Below are 13,751 nucleotides of genomic sequence, written 5' to 3'. Positions count from 1 at the left end.
AATAGATGAATTTAAATCAATAAACTTTCTATTAAAGAATTTATTTTTAATCGCATTAATATGCAATTTAAATAAAAACCTATACCCATATAAAATATATTACTTTGTGAAACACCTAATTATTAACTATTATAAAATAGTTATTGATTTCTTATAACTATGCATTGTATTTTCGTGTAATTTTATTTATTTTATTACTATATCTACGTTGATCAGAAATTAATATTATATAATAAAATAAGTAAATAATGTTTTTATTTTCCATTCATATGATTAAATTACCTAGGTACATAATTTTTCATTACTAAACGAGATTCTTAATAATAATTAAACACTTATAGGTAATGATTAATGAACTTACCTACTTATAATTTCTAGCACCGTTTTTTGCCATTGATTCGTAGTAGTCCTCAAACATTATTTTCACCGGTAAATACACAATAATTAATACAATAATACACATGATTAAAGTATTTTATAATAATTATTGGCTTGAAAAATCATCAAAAAATATTTCTCTTCATTTTGTGATGTATGTTTTTAGGAAATATTCAGGAGTATATGAATGGACTTGATAAATATATTTTGTTTCTATTTCTACGAACAAAGAAAAGGAATTACTATTTTGATTTAATAAATAATAAGAAACAACCACATTTTTATATAGTCATAATACAAAAAAACTGTAATTTATTCAATCATTATACATCGATGCTAATACTGATTAATATTCAAATCCAAAAATGTACGTGTATTTTACAAGACGTGTTATGTTGTTGGTTTTCCCATTAGGATGAGATCTAAAGAATGCACAGCCTTAAAATTAATTTGAAGTACTCACAATTTACACACTATATTTACAATGATAATAATAATAATAATAATAATAATACAAATATATTTTAAAAAAGAAGGTAAAAAAAAATTAAGTCTCCTACTCGCAGTAATATGGGTTATATATATATATATATATATATATATATTATATACATATATTATGCGTAATAACTATAATAATAAATATTTATTTTTAAACTATTCTATACTATAATAATTATATTAGCAAATCACTTATTTTTTATAAAAAAAAGTAGTTTTAAAACAAACATATATATAGTAGGTTTAACCAATGTATAATCTTAAATTAAAATTAATTAAAACTATTATTGGACTTAACTAAATTAATATTTAATTGTTATTAGTTTATAATTTATAATATGAAGAATAGATAATATTATACCTATTCTGCATATATTATATATTTTATATATTTTGCTTAATTATCTACTAAACTAAACTATTATTTAATAATATTTTTACAGAAAAAAAATTATTCGTTGTGCTTTCCAACGTCTACTATTTTAACTAGAATGTTGATCGTCATGATTATCAACACTGCTTTGTGGTTGTAGGCATCCTCTGTAGAGTTCACCATTAAGGCGCAAAATAAAGGGTCTAGTGTTCTTCATTCCTACAATAATTATTAACGGTAAAATTTTATTTAAAATATGAATGAATATTAATTTTTCAAATTTCTTATAAGATTTTTAAAAATGCATTGATCATATACTTTGATCTTCATTTAATAATAACATGTACTTATCTAAAGAAGAACATTTTATGAACTCAGATATGAATTCTATCATATATCACGTATGAAATATTTAAATAAATTTCAATTTACCTCCATTTAACTCTGACTCGACTTTGATAAGTTGACCTTTGTAAATCCCGTGTTTTGTTCTTTTACAGACGTTTATTTTGAGTCCGCTAGGCGTGCCTAAACATCAAAAACAAGACCCTTAATAAAATTGAATTAAAATAATATAATAATAATACTATAGTAATGTATATTATTATATTAATATATTATAACATATTATTACGTTCTATTAATTATATAAATAATTATATGCTACACTATATATTAAATGCATACCTTCATATACATATATGCAAATAATCATTAAAATATTGATTTTTATAAATTTTAATTTTTAATTCTAATTGTGGATATAAGAACATCAATATTTTTTTATGAAAATAATTCACGAACAATACAAAAGAAATATTTTTTTAAATAAACTATAAATATTATTTGTTTATTTCATGAGCAAAGCTAATCACAAAATTTATTATAACTTTTTTTGTCAAAAAATTTTTTTTTCTTGATCATTCTTAACTTAATTTATCGTAAATAGTTGTGCATATTATAATATTTATAAGTGTATGTAAATTAAATTAGTTTTTAGGTCGTTGAATTGCATAGGGAAAATTATGCCCCACAAAGTTCTATTCGCCGTTTAATTATCATAAGGATTTATGCATACACATTAACCGAAATCATTAACATAGAATTATTATTTTACATTTAAATATTAATTATTATTACGAGAAAATAATGATTACATGTCTATACACGAGAATAAAACTTAAGAAATTAAAATCGTTTCGCATTCTAATACATACTGAAACGAAAACATTTATACTCTACAGTAGTCTTCAAATTACTTTTTTGTCACGTATTACATACCAGGACATAAATTTTTGTATTAATCGTAATCATTTATCATACTCAACATCTCAAAATAATATATTTTTATCATATAATCTGTAATCAATTATTTTTGAAATTTACTTTATAAAATTGTACGTATTAAATATATATTATTACGTGCAAAATATTAAAATAATACGGAGCCATATATTACCATGTATTATTAAAATATTAACGAGAATGTCCTTAAAAAAAAAATTAAGATTTTTCAAAATGTTTGTACGAAATACAAATACTTAAATGACAAAAAAAATATATATTTCAAGTTCTATCCTAATAAAATCTAAGATTTTTGAAATTTTATAATTATGAATATATTTTACGCTATTATTCCTATAAAAATGTAAACTTAGTTTTGAAATTTGCACTACACTCCATCCTACCTAAAATTACATAATTAAAAATGTCTAATACGGTCAGTAACAGGTCTCACCAGCCTATTCAGCCTACTTTAATATTAAAAGTAATTTTTATAATTTTTTTTTTTTTTAATCTTATTTTGAATTTCATACAACATATATACCCTCCAATAGTCCAATATCCATATAATTGTATTTATTTTCTACGGATATTATTAGATGCTATCTAAAAAAAATCCTTTCCTTTCTTCCTATATGTATAATATATTCCAATAGATACACGTAATCTAGTCCACGGGGGTGAATTAAATCAATTACAATATATCTGAATGGAGCAACACGAATACAGCATATTTATAACACATGTTTGTGATTGCGTATTATACATAATTAAGCAGTATTTTATACGGCATGTGAAAAAAAAATTGATTTACATCGGTCGAGGAATAATTTCGTTGGGAAAATATAAAAAATTTATCCTTATCTTATATACTCATTATAGAGAAATCACACACTTACCGGCCGTCACGTTGATATCCATTTCGATCGTACCGTTGCTGTCCGTTTCTTGGTCGTCACCATTTCGTTCAGGCGATGTAGCTGCCTCCCGTATGGGGCTGCTTGCCGTTGGCGCCGGAAATGGTTCAGGGCTTGCTTTGGGGCTGGCGGAACGACTAACCACGATAACTCGTGGCGACCGTTCCTTCTTGATGCGTTTTTGATCCGGTTCGTCCTCGTTTTCACCCGCGTTGTTGTTGTTCGTCCCTTGATCCTTTTTGCCTAAATTCAACGCTTCACACTGTTCTGGCCCGTTATTCGAATGCAACGCGACCGGAGACTGACGTTGCAGATTCATCGCAGCTGGTACTGTGGCGTATGGTGACGGGTTGCATGCTTGTTGCAAGTCTACGGGGTAGACAGAAAAAAAAAATGCCAAGCGCGTTAATATCGTGAAAAGTTCGGTTATCGCTGTACTACATAATATATATAAAGACTACAGTTGTATTGCGTAATATTTTATTATTATATTGGTATGAGTGTATAATGGATTTGAATTGTTAACGGTAGTAAAAATGATTAACTATATACAATTTAATTTAATTCCAACGAGATTTACATATGTTTTATATTTTTAAACACAACGATCGGAATTTGTATGCGTTAACACAATATGGACATCTCGATGAATCTTGAAAACTATGTTTTTATTCGTACGTTATATAATTATTATTATTATAAATTCTGCTTTACGTGAAATAAAATTTATATTTATCGAAATATATTTAAAAATTCATATTGTGTTTTTAGCACAGGAATACCGTTTTTATACTTAAAATATGTACTTTCTCGCACTTCCTTTTATATAGTGTAAAAATAAGCGATATACCATTGCAAATCGAAGCTGTGTAATTGTCAGCATTACCTACTGTTCGTCAAACTTTACCTAATATATTATGTAAATTATGTTACAATTTTAATTTAAAGTTTAAACAATAAAAAAGTCATAAGAGAAAAAATATCGGAATATCGGATGAAAATATATTCTATTTTTGTAAAATTATTTTGCTTACGCCTACCAAACAATAGCTTCTTTTTAAATACTAAAGATATAAACGCTTGAAAACTCTCTAAAAATGTATATAATCTTAGCCTTAAGTAAAATATGTAGTAAATAGCTATAATTAATATTAAAAACTTGTATAACATAAATTTATAACAAGTAGTAACAACTGGCACAAGAACTGTTTTAGTCTAATGTAAGAAAAACATGAATAGGTACTACACAAATATTTAAACTCACTTTGTATTGAAAGTCTTGGAATAGCTGTTTGATTAACTCTCATTAAATCCATCCACATCAACATACTGAGAATTTCTGAAAAAAATACGATTTATGATTAGATATATTAGATATTCAATTGGTTTAACTTATTATTTTTATTTTACTTAATCCTGTAATGATGTTTCTTTATTAATTTTATTATACTTTGGTTACATTTAAAAGAACTGCACCTTTTATAGATTAATTGCAAAAATAAATAGCTGAAAAAAAGAAAATAGACTATGATATGATTTATTTCGAGGCATTATTACTCATATTGTGTTTGAACTTGCGCATTTGCATTTGTTTGACAAACAATATTCTATAATCTATTGCGAACAGCATCGCATTAATCAAATCAATCGTCATAGTGAGTTCACAGTATATAGGTATATAATATGACGATATGGTATTGCAATAACTTGTTGTAAAATGCGATAATATTATAAATCGCACATCAATTAATTCAAATTACCAGCCGGTATGAGCGTTCAAAATTCGTATGGGAGATACGTATATTATTATGACGGACACGTCTGCAAAAAAGACTCCGCACACCTAATCTACTCAAAGTATGAAAACCAAAAACCATATAGATACTCATAAATACTTTGAAGCGTACTATGAGCATTGAGCATATACGTGTACTATGTATATTATAATATGTCCACGAGAATAAACCATCTTCGTGAAAAAAACGGCGGCAACGACCTTTTCCTATACAATATTACGTAGCGTTGGCGGCGGGTGCACAATGACGGTGCAGGTAATAATTAATAACACCTAACGGAGCCGCGCGTGTAAAATCACCGAAAATAATAATTTAATGTTCACGTCCAGAAAATAATAATATGTCGTCTCGTCATCATATGCATTGAACTACGACGTCCTGAGCATTATTATCGCGGCAGTACTATTATGTGAATATGGTATTTAAGACGAATTCGGCGGATTAAACATTTTTCTTTTTCTTTATTTTCCAGTCGGTCAGTCATCCGGTGACGTCTGGAGCGGTTGATACGTGCGGTGTACAGTGTGCATTTATTATATTATTACGATTGTAAAACAGCGCGCGAGTCGTGAACAAGTGTCGGTAATTTGTTACGTTTTTTTTTTTTTTTCTTATATGTACGAACACGAGTTTTTTTTTTTCTCGAAATAATAATTATTATACGAATACGTTCGTTTTTATATACACAGGTAGGTATTATAATAAGAACGAACTCGAACGCGCGCGCGTGTTATATTATATATATATATATATAAGAATATATGATACTATGATACGACGACAACGACGACGACAGCGGCGGTGGCGGCGGCAACGGTGGCGGCGGGACTTGCATGGTGGCGGGTGTAAAAGAAAGAAAAACCAACAATGTATAATATTATGTATCCATGTTGAATATTTAAATATCAAAAGGCGCACGTATTATATTATTATTGTGTTATGGATTCAAACGAACACACGATGTCACGGTGTAAATTGATTTATTCAAAAACAGCTACGGGAGAGATGTATACACATCACGTCGCGCGCGTATCAAAAGTGTTACACGCATATACATATTAATATAGGCAGGTACCAAGCTGGATATTATGCGTGAGTACGTACATTTAATATTATATATATAAATATATATATATATATATACGCACACACACACATACACAATGTGCTAGCGCGCGCGTGTATATTATATGTGCGAGATATTCGTCAGACGACGATAGGAATAGGAGCGGGAGGTGGAATGCAGCCAGACCGTAGTAAAAAATAAAAAAAAAAAAAAAATAAATTAAAATAAAAGCCGCATTTACAACACAATGTGTAAGTAAATTGATAACATTGACGAATGTCCCCGCGCCCGTTCGCATCAGATACGGTCGTCGGACTGTACATTATATGTTATTATTATTATTATTATTATTATTACCACGACAGTGTACACGACCCGAGACCGGAGACCGGAGCCTGACGGCTTTGGCCGAATATAAAACGTTGTATACCGTATAGGTAGTAGGTAAGACTATATGTAGATATATAATATTATGCCTATATATATATATATATATATATATACGATATACCGAGTCTTACTTCCTGTATGCACGCGCACACGCACACGCACACACACACACACACACACACACACACACACCACACACATACACGCCGTGTATATGAAAATATAAGCCGTTTTTCTAACGCGAAATAATATCGTATACAGATATCATATCGTAAGAGATTTATAATATGTAATATGTAATGAGATCGAAATAATATTGTCGTATTATAATATATATGTCGCATCCACACAGTGAAACTATTTATTTCATGAACTGTATATCCAGATAGTGAAATTCGTCCAAATTGTAAATTTTAACGAAAATACATTATAATATGGACATCCTTTTCATGAAATGGACAACACCTATACCTAATGTGTACTTTGTGTAATTATTATAAAACAATTATTTTTGTTATTATTACTAATAAATGATTATTATATTATACATAATTTTACATTACATTTTATAAACGACAGTGTTATACCTATAAAGTGTTATTATAAAATAACACCTATTCTTATTATTAATTTTTGAACGATGATCGATTATGACTATAACATACGCCCTAGACACCCTCAAAGTCAAAGAAGTATTGAAAGATCTAATCAGGATGTTATAAACATGGATGGCTAATAACAAATCCAAAATGCGAGACATTGGATTAAATTTTGTTTAATTTCAAAAAAATAGTTCATTTCATCGACATATCATTTAAAAATCTTAATTCGGAAATGACCCAAAAGTTGGACAAATTAAATCAAATTTACCATTTGATCAGTTGAAAAAATTAACAATGGAAGATCTCGAGCATACATCTCAAATAAAAGAAATCGAAAAACGCTTAATTGCCTACAGCATTTATAAAGTTGAAAAAAGAATGCTATTATCAAGGGTTGCTAAAAATAATAAAATTATCTGCAAATTATGTGATTCAAGTAAGGAAATAAAATTTCGTGGACGTGGACTCAAAAGTCAAGTTATAGCTGCAAAGAAAATGATCAAGATAGATAAAGGAATACGGTAAAAATGTTCTTATAGATCTTATTTTAATTTTTTTTTTTAATAGAGAAACAAAAAAAAGTGCCGGGATTTTAAAATGAATCGATGCGCGTTGTATTCGGAGTACCAAAAGTTGGTAGAGACCTATAGATCCATCAAATATAAATTGTGTGATCACAAAACAAAAAGGAATGTTTGAAAAAAATTAATAATTCAATTTGTTATTTATGATCAATTTCATAGAATGCTGAATTTTCAGCGCCAGAAATTATAAAAAAATTTCAGAAGGGCAAGGATTTTTGTCTCGTTCGTGTAAGGCAAAATCTCCTTGCCAATTAAGTCTGCGGAGTGCATATTGTTTTAAAAATAACATGCTATATAAATATAATAGTCTATGTCATAATCAATTGTCGTGAAAAATAAATAATAATAGGATATTATTTAAATTATACTATTTATAGGTAACATTTCCATTTATAAAATATAATATACAATTATATATTCGTATATTATAATAATATATTGTATTATATTTTATTATATTTTTTATTCATTTTTTTTTTTCATGAAAAATAAATTAAAATATGATATATATATATATGGGGTATAAAAAATTAATAAAAATATAATATAATATAATTTATCGATAAATAACAAAAATAATATTGTTTTGTAATAATTACACAATATAGGTATTGTCCGTTTCATGAAATGGATATCCATATAATGTATTTTCGTTAAAATTCGCGATCCGGTAGAATTTCACAATCTGGATATTCAATTCATGAAATGAGTAGTTTCACTTCGTAGTGCGACAGCCGACATATACATAGATGATCGTAATTACATGCGATTGGACAAAATTTTTTTATACGTGTATTATACAGAGTGATTCTTTGAACACTGATCATATTACACACAGTCATTTTTTTGGTAATTCAGTGGTTTCGAGAAAATTTTTTTTTAAATACATTTTAGATAGGTATAGGTTGATTTTTTGAAAAATTTTATTTCTTACAACTTTTACTAGTCGTGGTTGTTTTTTATTTTACAACGTATATATTTTTAATTTAATGAGCCAATAGTTATTATCATAGTCATTATCACCTTATAATAAGCAGTGCGTAAATAAAAACATGTGTCTTTAAGCATTGTAAATGTTGCTATCATAATAATACTAAAATTTACATAAAAGAAAAGCGCCTTGTACCTGTAATATGTATAATATAAAGATATAAATGCTTAGTGGCTATTAGTAGACATCAGTCATATTATCACGCCGTGAAAAAATTCAACGTACACTAATTATAATTGCATGCGCAAACATTGCGCTGGTGTCTTTTCATAATATTCGTACGGTATTATGGTCATTGTAACGGAGGAGAAATAAGAAAGTCATAAGTATACATAAATACCACCACGCTCTGTGCAATCGTTGGACAAGCATTGCTAAGTGATGTCCACATATTATTAGCACCATATCATTATGTGAGAATGTGAAATAATATTGTATCATAAGTAACAATTAATATAATCATTCTTTTGCAGCTGAGATCTCAGGACAATCTTAATATAGCGCCTAATCAAAAAAGAAATACAAATACCTACATATACTAGCATATAAGAAACAATACCATTTTACTTTTTAGTATGTTAAATTATGAATCGTAGGTGCTTTGAGTGATTTCTTCGTATAATTAAGATTTATATATTATTTCAAATATATATACAAAATATATTTAAGACATTTAATTCCATTAATTTTTTTTTTTTTTTTTAACTTAAATAAATTTTAATATTCCAATCATCGTTTCATACATTTTATATTTACTAAAATATCGTAGATTAAAAACAGGTATGTAATAAAGAACGATACACGCATTAAATTCAGTATTAGTTAAAATACATATTTGCTAAACAATATAACGTAGGTTTCAGCTATTTTTTTTTTTTTTTTTATTATTATTATTAAATCAACATAGTTAAATTTTTGGCTGATTCCTTTTCTGACAAACATACATAAATGAAAACCTGAAATGCTATCTTTAGTTTTGTTCATTTCTTATAGCGAGTTGTCTTTTAATAATAGTATATTAATTTATTTTCTACCTTTATGGCTGACATTAGAATTTCGCTTAACTTCTCTTTCACTAATGAAGGGCACTTGATGAATGAGCAAAGCTCTAGGGAAAAAATGTATAGAGAAAGACAGAGAGAAAGAGAAGTAGAATCATAGATGTATAAAGTTGGTGAGAGAGTGAGTACGAGAGATAACATCGTATAATAAAATTAGAACACGTCATAATAGTTTTTTTTGCTTATTCTTGGTAACGTTTCAAAAATACATTAAAACAGAATGAATAGATACACAAAAATGTTATATATACACACATTTAAAAGTAGCATAAAGGTGAAATTATTATTTAGAAATGAAATTGAACATTTTTATTTTTGGGGCCGCGTCAGATGGACACACCTGTCAAGGGGATTGTAGTTAGTTGTCAATGTGTTTACCAATTTCCCGCTTATCCTTTTCTTGGCACGAAACTATTCCGTATTATAAAAACAGAAAATAAAAATGTCACAAAGTTTATAGAAAAAAGCAAAATAAATAAATACAAATCCAAGAAAAAACAAATGCTCGTTCTATAAACTACGATTGACTTACTGTAATTTCTAAAAGTACTGTTTAAACAACACAAAATCCGTAAAGGTGTAAAATAGTCATGATAGTGTTTAACATTTTCTAAATATAGTAGTATTATTTTCTGTATTACGATAAAATTATAACCACTTTTAAAATCTTACTTTTTCAGGTCTCTCTGTTATATATAATTATACTAACAAAAATTCAGTATTTTCTTGGTGTGTTATATATACAACGCAACATTTGAAAAAAAAAACATATGAACTGTTCTTTCTAATAATATGATTTATCTGGATAGTTTTACAATAGAAATGTATATAGGAAAAACAATATTTAAATCTGTATTATAATCTGGGCTTGATATTTAAATTAATTTATTCGTCATTAAAAACAGTTGAGATGAAAAAAACTTAAAGATACAATACTTTCTATAGGAAGCGTGATGTTTTAAATTGTATAAAAAATATTATAATACCTAAAACAGTAAAAAGAAAGTATGGAGTTATTTTTTTATTTGTATATTTAATGTATGTCCATTTAAATTAACAATAATCTTATTTAACGAACGAACTCTCGCCTGTACCCATTATACATACCTTCCTTTTGTAATGAGATATTTAAAATAAAACATGACTAATCAACAATAATTTACCAAATGAATATAGCCAATCAATGATTATTAAACATTCAAAACTATAAACAATTAATGAAATTAAGGACTTTAGACAAAATAAAATTCGAATTCCAACAAACATAGAAAAAATAAGTTAAAAATTACAAATTCAAATCACAACATACTATTAATATTTAGCTAAATATACCGTTTATGTAGAAATATAATATTATGTGTTGCATATTATATTCAAAAGATATGGGTTTTTACTGACTTATATGTATTTAATAACGTCTATGTAAATCCGTCATTATGTCTTACTGGCAAACTCAATTAAAACGAAAGAAATAAACCAAGTAATTTGGAATACTATATATTATGTATTTAATTGAGATAAACATCTCGTGGAAAAAATTCTAATTATAAATTATTATAAAAGTTTCCTAATATTGCAACCAAAGATTATTATTAGTTTGATGAGAAAAAAAAATAATAATATATTTATCAGCTAAACTTGATTTTATAAACACGTTTTAGTCTTTCCGGAAAATTTTTCTTTTTTGAGATACGACCTATTAGTAGAGTCGCCCATCGACGATATTATATTATACGAAAAAAAATTTAAATAAAAATATTTGCATTTATCATTGTTGTTATATTTTGTTAGAGCACATTATTTCAAAGGATAAATTTCGAACACTTTACGAGGATTTATAGTATCGAACAGATTGCCGGGACATAAAAATTGTCTGCTTTAAATCAATAAAAACGATTATAACTAAGCGAAACGAGCGATTGATTATAATAATAACATTACCTCTCTGTTTGCTGCCGTGGTCACCGGCGGCCGCTACCTGGTGTGCCGCAGCGGCCATCATGGTGGCCGATTGGTACGGCGGCAGTTGTAGCTGGTGGCCGTTGAACAACGGCGACGATTCGGCGGCTGCGGACGGCGGCGGCTGTGGCTGTAGTTGGGACAGCCGTTGCATCGGACTTCCGGGCCGCGGCGGCGGCGGCGGCGGAGGCGACGACGAAGACGACGACGACGGCTGCTGTCTGCCCTGTTCCGTGGCGGCGCGGTGTCTGTTGTTGTCGATGATGGCGGCGGCCAAGTGACGGAACCGATCGTCGGCGGCCAGCACGTTGGCGTAGTGCTGCTGCTGCTGCTGCTGCTGGTGCTGCTGGTGATGGTGCTGCTGTTGCTGGTGACCGTGGCCGTGCGCCGCCGGCGGCAGTTGGCCGTGGTGGTGCAGATGGCCGGCCACCGTGGTCGCCGGGTGCGCGGGCATGTACTCGGACATCAGAGACTTGTTCCGGCGGCCCTCGCGCCGGTTGCCCGCTATGGCCATGTTCAGTTCGTCCACCGTGCTGAACTGATTCATTTTCGACTCGTACGCGTACAAGTACTTGACGTATCTGCAAACGGTATGCAGGTTTAGTGTAACTGCGTTACGAAGCGGTGTGTGCGCGCGTGGCAATCCCTCTCCACCCCTGCCGAGTTGGGGGCCGATATTTATTAAAATCAATGTCCTCGGAGTTAAGCTCCTGAAATGTGATATGTGGCCTGAATTGTACACACGGGTGTTGTATTGTTACTTACGAAATTTTTCGAAAATATGTGACAGTGATAAGTGATAACCTGTCATCCGTACCTACAGTTATTTGTAATATAAAAATTAAAAATCGATTAAATTATATTGATAACTATACATAAACGTTCATAGTGATTTACTTGATTTTTTAGAACAGGGCATAAACAAAAAAAAAAAGGGGGGTCCAAAAATGCTATGCTGTATAATAGTAATAGGCGCCACGCAATTATAATAGATTCAAATCTGCGCGCACGCCTATTTATGTGGTGCACTATTAACGGTGTATGGACAATATTATTAATACGGTGGTATAACTGGTAAGTATAGGTATATGTTAAATAATGATATAACGCCGGTCGAGAGTCGTCAAACCGTTGGTGGTGGGGGGGGGGGGGGGGGGGGGGGGGGGGGGGGGTGTTTGGCAAAGTATGATATTTGAATCAAATCTTCTTCAGTAGACGTCTGTTATAATACTATATAATTCGGTTCATTAAACGTTTTTTCTACTGTTTCAGGTGTACTATGCTACGGGTACAGCTGTACTTTCCACTTGTTAAAATCTGTTAAAACGAAATGTTAATAATATACGTCTATTCAACAATGTTCGTCAACAAATCGGTTTACACTGCACGGCTTCTATCCATCGTGTGGCATAGAAAATTGCTTGTGCTTCTTTCTCCCTCTATGTGCAGTATATATATATGTCACATCATCAAAATTATATTATGAACTGTGTTCTGTGTGAAATGAATTATTATGGTTTATTTACGGTTAATAGTTTTCATAATTCATTACATTCATAATAATTCATTATGATATTCATAACCAGCATTTATAATTCTGTACTGTATATGTTCAAAATAATAAAAAATGTAATTATAAATATTGTTACGCTAAACGTTTGTCTAGATGACGGAACTAGTTCTGTTATGTGTAGCTTAGATAACCATTTCGTGAAATGTTGTCCAGATACCGGAATTACGCGAAGTGGAAAAAAATCGTTTCCGTTTCGCGAAGTGGGTATAAACTGTATCCATTTCGCGAAACGTACAATTACGCGATATGGATGTGACATAATATACATAATATATA

General features: G+C 29.6%; 1 protein-coding gene across 1 annotated transcript in view; it reads right to left on the bottom strand.

Moving 5' to 3' along the window:
• Positions 1 to 1,266: 1,266 nt before the first annotated feature.
• Positions 1,267 to 13,751, bottom strand: part of LOC112593294 — a 72,051-nt gene continuing 59,566 nt past the window's right edge. The window contains exons 6-10 of the mRNA XM_025337667.1: positions 11,885 to 12,483; positions 4,718 to 4,792; positions 3,436 to 3,822; positions 1,685 to 1,780; positions 1,267 to 1,471 (exon numbers count right to left, since the gene is read on the bottom strand). Of these exons, the coding sequence (XP_025193452.1) occupies positions 1,362 to 1,471; positions 1,685 to 1,780; positions 3,436 to 3,822; positions 4,718 to 4,792; positions 11,885 to 12,483 (1,267 nt within the window). The 3' untranslated portion in view covers positions 1,267 to 1,361. The remainder of the gene's footprint in view (positions 1,472 to 1,684; positions 1,781 to 3,435; positions 3,823 to 4,717; positions 4,793 to 11,884; positions 12,484 to 13,751) is intronic.

This window comes from Melanaphis sacchari, unplaced genomic scaffold (assembly GCF_002803265.2).
Source record: "Melanaphis sacchari strain LSU unplaced genomic scaffold, SCAv2.0 Contig1_pilon_pilon, whole genome shotgun sequence".
NCBI classification, from domain to species: domain Eukaryota; kingdom Metazoa; phylum Arthropoda; class Insecta; order Hemiptera; family Aphididae; genus Melanaphis; species Melanaphis sacchari.
The sequence above is the reverse complement of the archived record's forward strand: the minus strand, read 5'-3'. Positions and strand labels throughout refer to the sequence as shown.